Source organism: Salvelinus namaycush, unplaced genomic scaffold (assembly GCF_016432855.1).
Source record: "Salvelinus namaycush isolate Seneca unplaced genomic scaffold, SaNama_1.0 Scaffold154, whole genome shotgun sequence".
NCBI classification, from domain to species: domain Eukaryota; kingdom Metazoa; phylum Chordata; class Actinopteri; order Salmoniformes; family Salmonidae; genus Salvelinus; species Salvelinus namaycush.
The window spans coordinates 40,683-57,151 of NW_024058275.1; the positions used below are offsets into that span (position 1 = coordinate 40,683).

The 16,469-nt window shown below is 56.4% G+C and overlaps 1 protein-coding gene across 1 annotated transcript in view; it reads right to left on the bottom strand.

Moving 5' to 3' along the window:
- Positions 1–14,408, bottom strand: part of LOC120036995 (ribosome biogenesis protein wdr12) — a 37,313-nt gene extending 22,905 nt beyond the window's left edge. Inside the window, exons 1-3 of the mRNA XM_038983234.1 lie at positions 14,257–14,408; positions 13,772–13,866; positions 990–1,084 (exon numbers count right to left, since the gene is read on the bottom strand). Of these exons, the coding sequence (XP_038839162.1) occupies positions 990–1,084; positions 13,772–13,866; positions 14,257–14,297 (231 nt within the window). The 5' untranslated portion in view covers positions 14,298–14,408. The remainder of the gene's footprint in view (positions 1–989; positions 1,085–13,771; positions 13,867–14,256) is intronic.
- Between the last annotated feature and the right edge of the window lie 2,061 nt (positions 14,409–16,469).

Consider the following 16,469-nt stretch of genomic DNA (forward strand, 5'->3'; position numbering starts at 1 on the left):
CTACTGTCCAGAGGTCCTACTACCGTCCAGAGGTCCTACTACTGTCCAGAGGTCCTACTACTGTCCAGAGGGGGCTACTCGTAAACCCTACCGTCCAGAGGGGGCTACTCGTAAACCCTACTGTCCAGAGGGGGCTACTCGTAAACCCTACCGTCCAGAGGTCCTCCTAATGTCCAGAGGGGGCTACTAGTAAACCCTACTGTCCAGAGGGGGCTACTCGTAAACCCTACCGTCCAGAGGTCCTCCTACTGTCCAGAGGGGGCTACTAGTAAACCCTACTGTCCAGAGGGGGCTACTCGTAAACCCTACCGTCCAGAGGTCCTCCTACTGTCCAGAGGGGGCTACTAGTAAACCCTACTGTCCAGAGGTCCTACTACTGTCCAGAGGGGGCTACTCGTAAACCCTACTGTCCAGACGTCCTACTACCGTCCAGAGGGGGCTACTACCGTCCAGAGGTCCTCCTACTGTCCAGAGGGGGCTACTCGTAAACCCTACTGTCCAGAGGTCCTACTACTGTCCAGAGGGGGCTACTCGTAAACCCTACTGTCCAGAGGTCCTCCTACTGTCCAGAGGGGGCTACTCGTAAACCCTACTGTCCAGAGGTCCTCCTACTGTCCAGAGGGGGCTACTCGTAAACCCTACCGTCCAGAGGTCCTCCTACTGTCCAGAGGGGGCTACTCGTAAACCCTACCGTCCAGAGGTCCTCCTACCGTCCAGAGGGTCCTACTACTGTCCAGAGGGGGCTACGCGTAAACCCTACTGTCCAGAGGTCCTACTACCGTCCAGAGGGTCCTACTACCGTCCAGAGGGTCCTACTACCGTCCAGAGGGTCCTACTACCGTCCAGAGGGGGCTACTACCGTCCAGAGGGGGCTACTACCGTCCAGAGGGGGTTACTACCGTCCAGAGGGGGCTACTACCGTCCAGAGGTGGTTACTACCGTCCAGAGGGTGCTACGAGTAAACCTTACTGTCCAGAGGTCCTACTCACCGTTGAGATGCTTTCAGCCTCCATGTGATTTGACAACGATGTCCGCAGGAACTGACCTCGCACCAGGAAGTCAAACTCAATCTGGCTGTGAGACCCTACAACAACAAAGCACACACAAAGATGAGACACCCAATATGATGCTAATACATTCATCAGTGATCTAGGTCAAACCAAGACAGCACCAGTCCTGAAATAATTCAATTGGAGAATAATAGTTCAACAATATGTGTAATGTGACAAAAGGCCATATAAGACATGGAGTGGACATCGGCAGCGGGTGGACATGGAATATTGGTCTCCTGAGTGTAGACACACGTCTTCCTATAGACCTGAGGGGCTCAGATGTCTCCTGAGTGTAAACACACGTCTTCCTATAGACCTGGGGAGCCTCAGATGTCTCCTGAGTGTAAACACACGTCTTCCTATAGACCTGGGGGGCTCAGATGTCTCCTGAGTGTAAACACACGTCTTCCTATAGACCTGGGGGCTCAGATGTCTCCTGAGTGTAAACACGTCTTCCTATAGACCTGGGGGGCTCAGATGTCTCCTGAGTGTAAACACACGTCTTCCTATAGACCTGGGGAGCCTCAGATGTCTCCTGAGTGTAAACACACGTCTTCCTATAGACCTGGGGAGCCTCAGATGTCTCCTGAGTGTAAACACACGTCTTCCTATAGACCTGGGGAGCCTCAGATGTCTCCTGAGTGTAAACACACGTCTTCCTATAGACCTGGGGAGCCTCAGATGTCTCCTGAGTGTAAACACACGTCTTCCTATAGACCTGGGGGGCTCAGATGTCTCCTGAGTGTAAACACACGTCTTCCTATAGACCTGGGGGGCTCAGATGTCTCCTGAGTGTAAACACACGTCTTCCTATAGACCTGGGGGGCTCAGATGTCTCCTGAGTGTAAACACACGTCTTCCTATAGACCTGGGGGGCTCAGATGTCTCCTGAGTGTAAACACACGTCTTCCTATAGACCTGGGGGGCTCAGATGTCTCCTGAGTGTAAACACACGTCTTCCTATAGACCTGGGGGGCTCAAATGTCTCCTGAGTGTAAACACACGTCTTCCTATAGACCTGGGGGGCTCAGATGTCTCCTGAGTGTAAACTGCTGAGGGGAAGACGGCTCATAATAATGTCCGGAACGGAGCAAATGGAACGGCATCACATGGAAACCAAGTGTTTGATACCATTCCACTCCAGCCATTAGCACGAGTCCGTCCACCCCAATTAAGGTGGCACCAACCTCCTCTGATATATGAAGTGGCTGGAGGGAGGAGAGTCTGGCCCTGATGCTGTGCTATGAGGTGGCTGGAGGGAGGAGAGTCTGGCCCTGATGCTGTGCTATGAGGTGGCTGGAGGGAGGAGAGTCTGGCCCTGATGCTGTGCCGTGAGGTGGCTGGAGGGAGGAGAGTCTGGCCCTGATGCTGTGCTATATAGTGGCTAGAGGGAGGAGTCCTGGCCTGATGTATGTGCTATGTAGTGGCTGGGAGGGAGGAGAGTCTGGCCCTGATGCTGTGCTATTGGGTGGCTGGAGGGAGGAGAGTCTGGCCCTGATGCTGTGCTATGTGGTGGCTGGAGGGAGGAGAGTCTGGCCCTGATGCTGTGCTATGAGGTGGCTGGAGGGTGGAGAGTCTGGCACTGATGCTGTGCTATATAGTGGCTGGAGGGAGGAGAGTCTGGCTCTGATGCTGTGCTATGTGGTGGCTGGAGGGAGGAGAGTCTGGCCCTGATGCTGTGCTATGTGGTGGCTGGAGGGAGGAGAGTCTGGCCCTGATGCTGTGCTATGTGGTGGCTGGAGGAGAGAGTCTGGCTCTGATGCTGTGCTATATAGTGGCTGGAGGGAGGAGAGTCTGGCCTGATGCTGTGCTATGTGGTGGCTGGAGGAGGAGAGTCTGGCCCTGATGCTGTGCTATGTGGTGGCTGGATGGAGGAGAGTCTGGCCCTGATGCTGTGCTATATAGTGGCTGGAGGGAGAGAGTCTGGCCCTGATGCTGTGCTATGTGGTGCTGGAGGAGGAGAGTCTGGCCCTGATGCTGTGCTATGTGGTGGCTGGAGGGAGGAGAGTCTGGCCTGATGCTGTGCTATGAGGTGGCTGGAGGGAGGAGAGTCTGGCCCTGATGCTTGTCTATATAGTGGCTAGAGGAGGAGAGTCTGGCTCTGATGCTGTGCTATGTGGTGGCTGGAGGGAGGAGAGTCTGGCCCTGATGCTATGCTATATAGTGGCTGGAGAGTGGAGAGTCTGGCCCTGATGCTGTGCTATGTGGTGGCTAGAGGGTGGAGAGTCTGGCTCTGATGCTGTGCTATGTGGTGGCTGGAGGGAGGAGAGTCTGGCCCTGATGCTGTGCTATGTAGTGGCTGGAGGGAGGAGAGTCTGCCCTGATGCTGTGCTATGTGGTGGTTGGGGAGGAACTGGCCCTGATGCTGTGCCATGAGGTGGCTGGAGGGAGGAGAGTCTGGCCCTGATGCTGTGCTATGTGGTGTCTGGAGGGTGGAGAGTCTGGCCCTGATGCTGTGCTATGGTGGCTGGAGGGAGGAGAGTCTGGCCCTGATGCTGTGCTATGAGGTGGCTGGAGGGAGGAGAGTCTGGCCCTGATGCTGTGCTATGAGGTGGCTGGAGGGAGGAGAGTCTGGCCCTGATGCTGTGCTATGAGGTGGCTGGAGGGAGGAGAGTCTGGCCCTGATGCTGTGCTATGTGGTGGCTGGAGGGAGGAGAGTCTGGCACTGATGCTGTGCTATATAGTGTGGAGGGAGGAGAGTCTGGCCCTGATGCTGTGCTATTGGTGGCTGGAGGAGGAGAGTCTGGCCCTGATGCTGTGCTATGTAGTGGCAGGGGGGTGGAGAGTCTGGCACTGAGTGCTGTGCTATGTGGTGGTTGGACGGAGGAGTCTGGCCCTGATGTTGTGCTATGTGGTGGCTGAGGAAGGAGAGTCTGGCCCTGATGCTGTGCCATGAGGTGGTTGGACGGAGGGAGTCTGGCCCTGATGATGTGCCATGAGTGGCTAGAGGGTGGAGAGTCTGGCCCTGATGCTGTGCCATGAGGTGGTTGGACGGAGGAGAGTCTGGCCCTGATGCTGTGCTATGAGGTGGCTGAGGGAGGAGAGTCTGGCCCTGATGCTGTGCTATGAGGTGGCTAGAGGGTGGAGAGTCTGGCCCTGATGCTGTGCCATGAGGTGGTTGGACGAGGAGAGTCTGGCCCTGATGCTGTCTATGATTGGCTGGAGGGAGGAGAGTCTGGCCCTGATGCTGTGCCGTGAGGTGGTTGGACGGAGGAGGAGTCTGGCCCTGATGCTGTGCTATGTGGTGGCTGGAGGGAGGAGAGTCTGGCCCTGATGTTGTGCTATGTGGTGGCTGGAGGGAGGAGAGTCTGGCCCTGATGCTGTGCTATGTAGTGGCTGGAGGGTGGAGAGTCTGGCCCTGATGCTGTGCTATGTGGTGGCTGGAGGGAGGAGAGTCGGCCCTGATGCTGTGCTATGTGGTGGCTGGAGGGAGGAGAGTTTGGCCCTGATGCTGTGCTATGTGGTGGCTGGAGGTGGAGAGTCTGGCCCTGATGCTGTGCTATGTGTGGTTGGACGGAGGAGAGTCTGGCCTGATGTTGTGCTACGTGGTGGCTGGAGGGAGGAGAGTCTGGCCCTGATGCTGTGCCATGAGGTGGTTGGACGGAGGAGAGTCTGGCCCTGATGTTGTGCTATGTGGTGGCTAGAGGGAGAGAGTCTGGCCCTGATCTGTGCTATGTAGTGGCTGGAGGTGGAGAGTCTGGCACTGATGCTGTGCTATGAGGTGGCTGGACGGAGGAGAGTCTGGCCCTGATGTTGTGCTATGTAGTGGCTGGAGGGAGGAGAGTCTGGCCCTGATGCTGTGCTATGTAGTGGCTGGAGGGTGGAGAGTCGGCCCTGATGCTGTGCTATGAGGTGGCTGAGGGAGGAGAGTCTGGCCCTGATGCTGTGCCATGAGGTGGCTAGAGGTGAGAGTCTGGCCTGATGCTGTGCCATGAGGTGGTTGGACGGAGGAGAGTCTGGCCCTGATGATGTGGCCATGAGTGGCTAGAGGGTGGAGATTCTGCCCTGATGCTGTGCCATGAGGTGGTTGGACGGAGGAGAGTCTGGCCCTGATGCTGTGCTATGAGGTGGCTGGAGGGAGGAGAGTCTGGCCCTGATGCTGTGCTATGAGGTGGCTAGAGGGTGGAGATTCTGGCCCTGATGCTGTGCATGAGGTGGTTGGACGGAGGAGAGTCTGGCCCTATGCTGTGCTATGAGGGGCTGGAGGAGGAGAGTCTGGCCCTGATGCTGTGCCTGAGGTGGTTGGACGGAGGAGAGTCTGGCCCTGATTCTGTGCTATGATGGTGGCTGGAGGGAGGAGAGTCTGGCCCTGATGCTGTGCCATGAGGTGGCTAGGACGGATGGAGAGTCTGGCCCTGATGCTGTGCCTATGAGGTGGTTGGAGGGAGGAGAGTCTGGCCCTGATGCTGTGCTATGAGGTGGCTGGAGGGAGGAGAGTCTGGCCCTGATGCTGTGCTATGAGGTGGCTGGACGGAGGAGAGTCTGGCCCTGATGCTGTGCTATGTAGTGGCTGGAGGGAGGAGAGTCTGGCCCTGATGCTGTGCTATGTAGTGGCTGGAGGGAGGAGAGTCTGGCCCTGATGCTGTGCTATGAGGTGGCTGGAGGGAGGAGAGTCTGGCCCTGATGCTGTGCTATGTGGTGGCTGGAGGGTGGAGAGTCTGGCCCTGATGCTGTGCTATGTGGTGGCTGGAGGGAGGAGAGTCTGGCCCTGATGCTGTGCTATGAGGTGGCTGGAGGGAGGAGAGTCTGGCCCTGATGCTGTGCTATGTGGTGGCTGGAGGGAGGAGAGTCTGGCCCTGATGCTGTGCTATGTAGTGGCTGGAGGGAGGAGAGTCTGGCCCTGATGCTGTGCTATGTGGTGGCTGGAGGGAGGAGAGTCTGGCCCTGATGTTGTGCTATATAGTGGCTGGAGGGAGGAGAGTCTGGCCCTGATGCTGTGCTATGTAGTGGCTGGAGGGTGGAGAGTCTGGCACTGATGCTGTGCTATGAGGTGGCTAGACGGAGGAGAGTCTGGCCCTGATGCTGTGCTATGTGGTGGCTGGAGGGAGGAGAGTCTGGCCCTGATGTTGTGCTATGTGGTGGCTGGAGGGAGGAGAGTCTGGCCCTGATGTTGTGCTATGTGGTGGCTGGAGGGAGGAGAGTCTGGCCCTGATGTTGTGCTATGTAGTGGCTGGAGGGTGGAGAGTCTGGCCCTGATGTTGTGCTACGTGGTGGCTGGAGGGAGGAGAGTCTGGCCCTGATGCTGTGCCATGAGGTGGTTGGACGGAGGAGAGTCTGGCCCTGATGTTGTGCTATGTGGTGGCTGGAGGGAGGAGAGTCTGGCCCTGATGTTGTGCTATGTGGTGGCTGGAGGGAGGAGAGTCTGGCCCTGATGCTGTGCTATGTGGTGGCTGGAGGGAGGAGAGTCTGGCTCTGATGCTGTGCTATGTGGTGGCTGGAGGGAGGAGAGTCTGGCACTGATGCTGTGCTATGTGGTGGCTGGAGGGAGGAGAGTCTGGCACTGATGCTGTGCTATATAGTGGTTGGAGGGAGGAGAGTCTGGCCCTGATGCTGTGCTATGTGGTGGCTGGACGGAGGAGAGTCTGGCCCTGATGCTGTGCTATGTGGTGGCTGGAGGGAGGAGAGTCTGGCCCTGATGCTGTGCTATGTGGTGGCTGGAGGGAGGAGAGTCTGGCCCTGATGCTGTGCTATGTGGTGGCTGGAGGGAGGAGAGTCTGGCCCTGATATTGTGCTATGAGGTGGCTGGAGGGAGGAGAGTCTGGCCCTGATGCTGTGCTATGTAGTGGCTGGAGGGTGGAGAGTCTGGCCCTGATGCTGTGCCATGAGGTGGTTGGACGGAGGAGAGTCTGGCCCTGATGATGTGCCATGAGGTGGCTAGAGGGTGGAGAGTCTGGCCCTGATGCTGTGCCATGAGGTGGTTGGACGGAGGAGAGTCTGGCCCTGATGCTGTGCTATGAGGTGGCTGGAGGGAGGAGAGTCTGGCCCTGATGCTGTGCCATGAGGTGGCTAGAGGGTGGAGAGTCTGGCCCTGATGCTGTGCCATGAGGTGGTTGGACGGAGGAGAGTCTGGCCCTGATGCTGTGCTATGAGGTGGCTGGAGGGAGGAGAGTCTGGCCCTGATGCTGTGCCGTGAGGTGGTTGGACGGAGGAGAGTCTGGCCCTGATGCTGTGCTATATAGTGGCTGGAGGGAGGAGAGTCTGGCCCTGATGCTGTGCTATGTGGTGGCTGGAGGGAGGAGAGTCTGGCCCTGATGTTGTGCTATGTGGTGGCTGGAGGGAGGAGAGTCTGGCCCTGATGCTGTGCTATGTAGTGGCTGGAGGGTGGAGAGTCTGGCCCTGATGTTGTGCTACGTGGTGGCTGGAGGGAGGAGAGTCTGGCCCTGATGCTGTGCCATGAGGTGGTTGGACGGAGGAGAGTCTGGCCCTGATGTTGTGCTATGTGGTGGCTGGAGGGAGGAGAGTCTGGCCCTGATGTTGTGCTATGTGGTGGCTGGAGGGAGGAGAGTCTGGCCCTGATGCTGTGCTATGTGGTGGCTGGAGGGAGGAGAGTCTGGCTCTGATGCTGTGCTATGTGGTGGCTGGAGGGAGGAGAGTCTGGCACTGATGCTGTGCTATGTGGTGGCTAGAGGGTGGAGAGTCTGGCCCTGATGCTGTGCCATGAGGTGGTTGGACGGAGGAGAGTCTGGCCCTGATGCTGTGCTATGAGGTGGCTGGAGGGAGGAGAGTCTGGCCCTGATGCTGTGCTATGAGGTGGCTAGAGGGTGGAGAGTCTGGCCCTGATGCTGTGCCATGAGGTGGTTGGACGGAGGAGAGTCTGGCCCTGATGCTGTGCTATGAGGTGGCTGGAGGGAGGAGAGTCTGGCCCTGATGCTGTGCCGTGAGGTGGTTGGACGGAGGAGAGTCTGGCCCTGATGCTGTGCTATGTGGTGGCTGGAGGGAGGAGAGTCTGGCCCTGATGTTGTGCTATGTGGTGGCTGGAGGGAGGAGAGTCTGGCCCTGATGCTGTGCTATGTAGTGGCTGGAGGGTGGAGAGTCTGGCACTGATGCTGTGCTATGTGGTGGCTGGAGGGAGGAGAGTCTGGCCCTGATGCTGTGCTATGTGGTGGCTGGAGGGAGGAGAGTTTGGCCCTGATGCTGTGCTATGTGGTGGCTGGAGGGTGGAGAGTCTGGCCCTGATGCTGTGCTATGTGGTGGTTGGACGGAGGAGAGTCTGGCCCTGATGTTGTGCTACGTGGTGGCTGGAGGGAGGAGAGTCTGGCCCTGATGCTGTGCCATGAGGTGGTTGGACGGAGGAGAGTCTGGCCCTGATGTTGTGCTATGTGGTGGCTGGAGGGAGGAGAGTCTGGCCCTGATGCTGTGCTATGTAGTGGCTGGAGGGTGGAGAGTCTGGCACTGATGCTGTGCTATGAGGTGGCTGGACGGAGGAGAGTCTGGCCCTGATGTTGTGCTATGTAGTGGCTGGAGGGAGGAGAGTCTGGCCCTGATGCTGTGCTATGTAGTGGCTGGAGGGTGGAGAGTCTGGCACTGATGCTGTGCTATGTGGTGGCTGGAGGGAGGAGAGTCTGGCCCTGATGTTGTGCTATGTGGTGGCTGGAGGGAGGAGAGTCTGGCCCTGATGCTGTGCTATGTAGTGGCTGGAGGGAGGAGAGTCTGGCCCTGATGTTGTGCTATGTGGTGGCTGGAGGGAGGAGAGTCTGGCCCTGATGCTGTGCCATGAGGTGGTTGGACGGAGGAGAGTCTGGCCCTGATGCTGTGCTATGAGGTGGCTGGAGGGAGGAGAGTCTGGCCCTGATGCTGTGCCATGAGGTGGCTAGAGGGTGGAGAGTCTGGCCCTGATGCTGTGCCATGAGGTGGTTGGACGGAGGAGAGTCTGGCCCTGATGCTGTGCTATGAGGTGGCTGGAGGGAGGAGAGTCTGGCCCTGATGCTGTGCCATGAGGTGGTTGGACGGAGGAGAGTCTGGCCCTGATGCTGTGCTATGTGGTGGCTGGAGGGAGGAGAGTCTGGCCCTGATGCTGTGCCATGAGGTGGCTGGAGGGAGGAGAGTCTGGCCCTGATGCTGTGCTATGAGGTGGCTGGAGGGAGGAGAGTCTGGCCCTGATGCTGTGCTATGTGGTGGCTGGAGGGAGAAGAGTCTGGCCCTGATGCTGTGCTATATAGTGGCTAGAGGGTGGAGAGTCTGGCCCTGATGCTGTGCTATGAGGTGGCTGGAGGGTGGAGAGTCTGGCCCTGATGCTGTGCTATGAGGTGGCTGGAGGGTGGAGAGTCTGGCCCTGATGCTGTGCTATGTGGTGGCTGGAGGGAGGAGAGTCTGGCCCTGATGCTGTGCTATGTAGTGGCTGGAGGGAGGAGAGTCTGGCCCTGATGTTGTGCTATGTGGTGGCTGGAGGGAGGAGAGTCTGGCCCTGATGCTGTGCTATGTAGTGGCTGGAGGGTGGAGAGTCTGGCACTGATGCTGTGCTATGAGGTGGCTGGACGGAGGAGAGTCTGGCCCTGATGCTGTGCTATGTGGTGGCTGGAGGGAGGAGAGTCTGGCCCTGATGCTGTGCTATGTGGTGGCTGGAGGGAGGAGAGTCTGGCCCTGATGCTGTGCTATGTGGTGGCTGGAGGGAGGAGAGTCTGGCCCTGATGCTGTGCTATGTGGTGGCTGGAGGGAGGAGAGTCTGGCCCTGATGTTGTGCTATGTGGTGGCTGGAGGGAGGAGAGTCTGGCCCTGATGCTGTGCTATGTAGTGGCTGGAGGGAGGAGAGTCTGGCACTGATGCTGTGCTATGAGGTGGCTGGACGGAGGAGAGTCTGGCCCTGATGCTGTGCTATGTGGTGGCTGGAAGGAGGAGAGTCTGGCCCTGATGCTGTGCTATGTGGTGGCTGGAGGGAGGAGAGTCTGGCCCTGATGCTGTGCTATGTGGTGGCTGGAGGGAGGAGAGTCTGGCCCTGATGATGTGCCATGAGGTGGCTAGAGGGTGGAGAGTCTGGCCCTGATGCTGTGCCATGAGGTGGTTGGACGGAGGAGAGTCTGGCCCTGATGCTGTGCCATGAGGTGGTTGGACGGAGGAGAGTCTGGCCCTGATGATGTGCCATGAGGTGGCTAGAGGGTGGAGAGTCTGGCCCTGATGCTGTGCCATGAGGTGGTTGGACGGAGGAGAGTCTGGCCCTGATGCTGTGCTATGAGGTTGCTGGAGGGAGGAGAGTCTGGCCCTGATGCTGTGCTATATAGTGGCTAGAGGGAGGAGAGTCTGGCTCTGATGCTGTGCTATATAGTGGCTAGAGGGTGGAGAGTCTGGCCCTGATGCTGTGCCATGAGGTGGTTGGAGGGAGGAGAGTCTGGCCCTGATGCTGCGCTATGAGGTGGCTGGAGGGAGGAGAGTCTGGCCCTGATGCTGTGCTATATAGTGGCTAGAGGGAGGAGAGTCTGGCCCTGATGCTGTGCTATATAGTGGCTAGAGGGAGGAGAGTCTGGCCCTGATGCTGTGCTATATAGTGGCTAGAGGGTGGAGAGTCTGGCCCTGATGCTGTGCTATGTGGTGGCTGGAGGGAGGAGAGTCTGGCCCTGATGCTGTGTTATGTGGTGGCTGGAGGGAGGAGAGTCTGGCCCTGATGCTGTGCTATGTGGTGGCTGGAGGGAGGAGAGTCTGGCCCTGATGCTGTGCTATGTGGTGGCTGGAGGGAGGAGAGTCTGGCCCTGATGCTGTGCTATGTGGTGGTTGGACGGAGGAGAGTCTGGCCCTGATGTTGTGCTATGTGGTGGCTGGAGGGAGGAGAGTCTGGCCCTGATGCTGTGCTATGTAGTGGCTGGAGGGAGGAGAGTCTGGCCCTGATGTTGTGCTATGTAGTGGCTGGAGGGAGGAGAGTCTGGCCCTGATGCTGTGCTATGTAGTGGCTGGAGGGTGGAGAGTCTGGCACTGATGCTGTGCTATGTGGTGGCTGGAGGGAGGAGAGTCTGGCCCTGATGTTGTGCTATGTGGTGGCTGGAGGGAGGAGAGTCTGGCCCTGATGCTGTGCTATGTGGTGGCTGGAGGGAGGAGAGTCTGGCCCTGATGCTGTGCCATGAGGTGGTTGGACGGAGGAGAGTCTGGCCCTGATGATGTGCCATGAGGTGGCTAGAGGGTGGAGAGTCTGGCCCTGATGCTGTGCCATGAGGTGGTTGGACGGAGGAGAGTCTGGCCCTGATGCTGTGCTATGAGGTGGCTGGAGGGAGGAGAGTCTGGCCCTGATGCTGTGCCATGAGGTGGCTAGAGGGTGGAGAGTCTGGCCCTGATGCTGTGCCATGAGGTGGTTGGACGGAGGAGAGTCTGGCCCTGATGCTGTGCTATGTGGTGGCTGGAGGGAGGAGAGTCTGGCCCTGATGCTGTGCCATGAGGTGGCTGGAGGGAGGAGAGTCTGGCCCTGATGCTGTGCTATGAGGTGGCTGGAGGGAGGAGAGTCTGGCCCTGATGCTGTGCTATGTGGTGGATGGAGGGAGGAGAGTCTGGCCCTGATGCTGTGCTATGTGGTGGCTGGAGGGATGAGAGTCTGGCCCTGATGCTGTGCTATGTGGTGGCTGGAGGGAGGAGAGTCTGGCCCTGATGCTGTGCTATGAGGTGGCTGGAGGGAGGAGAGTCTGGCCCTGATGCTTTGCTATATAGTGGCTAGAGGGAGGAGAGTCTGGCTCTGATGCTGTGCTATGTGGTGGCTGGAGGGAGGAGAGTCTGGCCCTGATGCTGTGCTATATAGTGGCTAGAGGGTGGAGAGTCTGGCCCTGATGTTGTGCTATGAGGTGGCTGGAGGGAGGAGAGTCTGGCCCTGATGCTGTGCTATGTGGTGGCTGGAGGGAGGAGAGTCTGGCCCTGATGCTGTGCTATGAGGTGGCTGGAGGGTGGAGAGTCTGGCCCTGATGCTGTGCTATGTGGTGGCTGGAGGGAGTAGAGTCTGGCCCTGATGCTGTGCTATGTGGTGGCTGGAGGGAGGAGAGTCTGGCCCTGATGCTGTGCTATGTGGTGGCTAGAGGGAGGAGAGTCTGGCCCTGATGCTGTGCTATGTGGTGGCTGGAGCGAGGAGAGTCTGGCCCTGATGCTGTGCTATATAGTGGCTAGAGGGTGGAGAGTCTGGCCCTGATGCTGTGCTATGTGGTGGCTGGAGGGAGGAGAGTCTGGCCCTGATGCTGTGCTATATAGTGGCTAGAGGGTGGAGAGTCTGGCCCTGATGCGGTGCTATGAGGTGGCTGGAGGGAGGAGAGTCTGGCCCTGATGCTGTGCTATGTGGTGGCTGGAGCGAGGAGAGTCTGGCCCTGATGCTGTGCTATATAGTGGCTAGAGGGTGGAGAGTCTGGCCCTGATGCGGTGCTATGAGGTGGCTGGAGGGAGGAGAGTCTGGCCCTGATGCTGTGCTATGTGGTGGCTGGAGGGAGGAGAGTCTGGCCCTGATGCTGTGCTATGAGGTGGCTGGAGGGAGGAGAGTCTGGCCCTGATGCTGTGCTATGTGGTGGATGGAGGGAGGAGAGTCTGGCCCTGATGCTGTGCTATGTGGTGGCTGGAGGGATGAGAGTCTGGCCCTGATGCTGTGCTATGTGGTGGCTGGAGGGAGGAGAGTCTGGCCCTGATGCTGTGCTATGAGGTGGCTGGAGGGAGGAGAGTCTGGCCCTGATGCTTTGCTATATAGTGGCTAGAGGGAGGAGAGTCTGGCTCTGATGCTGTGCTATGTGGTGGCTGGAGGGAGGAGAGTCTGGCCCTGATGCTGTGCTATATAGTGGCTAGAGGGTGGAGAGTCTGGCCCTGATGTTGTGCTATGAGGTGGCTGGAGGGAGGAGAGTCTGGCCCTGATGCTGTGCTATGTGGTGGCTGGAGGGAGGAGAGTCTGGCCCTGATGCTGTGCTATGAGGTGGCTGGAGGGTGGAGAGTCTGGCCCTGATGCTGTGCTATGTGGTGGCTGGAGGGAGTAGAGTCTGGCCCTGATGCTGTGCTATGTGGTGGCTGGAGGGAGGAGAGTCTGGCCCTGATGCTGTGCTATGTGGTGGCTAGAGGGAGGAGAGTCTGGCCCTGATGCTGTGCTATGTGGTGGCTGGAGCGAGGAGAGTCTGGCCCTGATGCTGTGCTATATAGTGGCTAGAGGGTGGAGAGTCTGGCCCTGATGCTGTGCTATGTGGTGGCTGGAGGGAGGAGAGTCTGGCCCTGATGCTGTGCTATATAGTGGCTAGAGGGTGGAGAGTCTGGCCCTGATGCGGTGCTATGAGGTGGCTGGAGGGAGGAGAGTCTGGCCCTGATGCTGTGCTATGTGGTGGCTGGAGCGAGGAGAGTCTGGCCCTGATGCTGTGCTATATAGTGGCTAGAGGGTGGAGAGTCTGGCCCTGATGCGGTGCTATGAGGTGGCTGGAGGGAGGAGAGTCTGGCCCTGATGCTGTGCTATGTGGTGGCTGGAGGGAGGAGAGTCTGGCCCTGATGCTGTGCCATGAGGTTCTCCCTGATAGGGTGTTGTTAGGAGTTATCCAGTTAGTGCCAGAAGTTTGGCCATGTAGCATCAGTGTGTAGAAAGGTCCAGCTGAGATGTGGTAGGGGTGGAGCGAAGACGTCTGGAGGACAAGCCTCAAGTGTAGTAACTGTGGAGGTAGTCATAGAGGTCTTCAGAATGTCCGGTTGAAACAGAGACAGGTAGCTACAGTCGGTGGCTGTAATGCAACATTGTATTGGATGCCAACCGCCATTAAACCCCAACGAATGGAAAGCACCATTCTACAATCTATTCTCACCATTCTTTGCTTCCAGCAGCTTGTTGATGACGTTGCTGAGTTCCTGCACCTCTGAGGCAGCAGGGATGGAGAATGGGACGTCATCTACTGAATATCTGAGGGACAACGTTGGTAGGTTATGCTATAGCAATAATTTAACATGACTAAGTCACTGCTTACAGACACATAGATAGTTGGCTAGCTAACTTCGAACTTGTAGTTACCAGCTAGGCTAGCAAACATAACAACCCATAGGATTTATATTTACAATCTTCCCTGGTCAGACTAACCCACACTAACTTCAATAAATCAACATTATGAAAGCACCTTTATGCAACTCGCCAGCTAAGGATACAATATGATTACCGTTACCAACAGCATGGCTAACACTCCCATAGAGTTCTCCTTCATGCTCGCTAGCAAGTTAGCTAGCTAGTTAGCTTACTGGCCAACGAGCAAGCTAACTAGCTAGTGGCTATCTTTACAATTCAGCAATAAATACTTACTTTTTGTTATCCGTAAAGAACCTTGTTTGTAACTGAGACATGTCTCTTCTGTTGTTGAATACTAACTCTATAAAACTGCTTCACAGACTGTTTTTCGTTGCTGTACACATCAAGCAGGACGTCATACCATGTGGGTCAGAATCAGCGTGCCTGCGTGAGATGTGGGAGACATGTTAGTGGATCACGGAAAAGTCGATCACTTTTCCCTACTCCTCTAGTAATGTCTGGAGCCAACAACAACAAAAAAATTGGCTTTTATCTACCACCACATGACCTTAGCATATTTAGGGGAATGTTCTGGCTATAGACCGTATATTATAGACGCCAAGATAGCCCGCAATGCATGTTAAAAGGCCTTTTCACACTGCATCGTTCTTAACCACAGGCTATCTAAGAATGGCTCTGGGCTAGTTTATCAAAAAAATAAAAAAGCTTTAAATCAAAATCAAATTGTGTTGGTCACATACACCTGGTTAGCAGATGTTAATGAGAGTGTAGCGAAGTGCTTGTGCTTCTAGTTTCGACAGTGCAGTAATATCTAACAAGTAATCTAACAATTCCCCAACAACTACCTAATACACACAAATCTAAAGGGGTGAATGAGAATATGTACATATAAATATATGGATGAGCGATGGCCGAGAGGCATAGGCAAGATGCAAAAGATGGTATAAAATACATTACTCATATCATATGTATATACTGTAAGATATGTAAACATGATTAAAGTGGCATTGTTTAAAATGCCATTGTTTAAGTGACTAGTGATCCATTTATTAAAGTGGCCAGTGATTGGGTCTGAATGTAGGCAGCAGCCTCTCTGAGGTAGTGATTGGGTCTGAATGTAGACAGCAGCCTCTCTGAGGTAGTGATTGGGTCTGAATGTAGGCAGCAGCCTCTCTGAGGTAGTGATTGGGTCTGAATGTAGGCAGCAGCCTCTCTGAGGTAGTGATTGGGTCTGAATGTAGGCAGCAGCCTCTCTGAGGTAGTGATTGGGTCTGAATGTAGGCAGCAGCCTCTCTGAGGTAGTGATTGGGTCTGAATGTAGGCAGCAGCCTCTCTGAGGTAGTGATTGGGTCTGAATGTAGGCAGCAGCCTCTCTGAGGTAGTGATTGGGTCTGAATGTAGGCAGCAGCCTCTCTGAGGTAGTGATTGGGTCTGAATGTAGGCAGCAGCCTCTCTGAGGTAGTGATTGGGTCTGAATGTAGGCAGCAGCCTCTCTGAGGTAGTGATTGGGTCTGAATGTAGGCAGCAGCCTCTCTGAGGTAGTGATTGGGTCTGAATGTAGGCAGCAGCCTCTCTGAGGTAGTGATTGGGTCTGAATGTAGGCAGCAGCCTCTCTGAGGTAGTGATTGGGTCTGAATGTAGGCAGCAGCCTCTCTGAGGTAGTGATTGGGTCTGAATGTAGGCAGCAGCCTCTCTGAGGTAGTGATTGGGTCTGAATGTAGGCAGCAGCCTCTCTGAGGTAGTGATTGGGTCTGAATGTAGGCAGCAGCCTCTCTGAGGTAGTGATTGGGTCTGAATGTAGGCAGCAGCCTCTCTGAGGTAGTGATTGGGTCTGAATGTAGGCAGCAGCCTCTCTGAGGTAGTGATTGGGTCTGAATGTAGGCAGCAGCCTCTCTGAGGTAGTGATTGGGTCTGAATGTAGGCAGCAGCCTCTCTGATGTAGTGATTGGGTCTGAATGTAGGCAGCAGCCTCTCTGAGGTAGTGATTGGGTCTGAATGTAGGCAGCAGCCTCTCTGAGGTAGTGATTGGGTCTGAATGTAGGCAGCAGCCTCTCTGAGGTAGTGATTGGGTCTGAATGTAGGCTGCAGCCTCTCTGAGGTAGTGATTGGGTCTGAATGTAGGCAGCAGCCTCTCTGAGGTAGTGATTGGGTCTGAATGTAGGCAGCAGCCTCTCTGAGGTAGTGATTGGGTCTGAATGTAGGCAGCAGCCTCTCTGAGGTAGTGATTGGGTCTGAATGTAGGCAGCAGCCTCTCTGAGGTAGTGATTGGGTCTGAATGTAGGCAGCAGCCTCTCTGAGGTAGTGATTGGGTCTGAATGTAGGCAGCAGCCTCTCTGAGGTAGTGATTGGGTCTGAATGTAGGCAGCAGCCTCTCTGAGGTAGTGATTGGGTCTGAATGTAGGCAGCAGCCTCTCTGAGGTAATGATTGGGTCTGAATGTAGGCAGCAGCCTCTCTGAGGTAGTGATTGGGTCTGAATGTAGGCAGC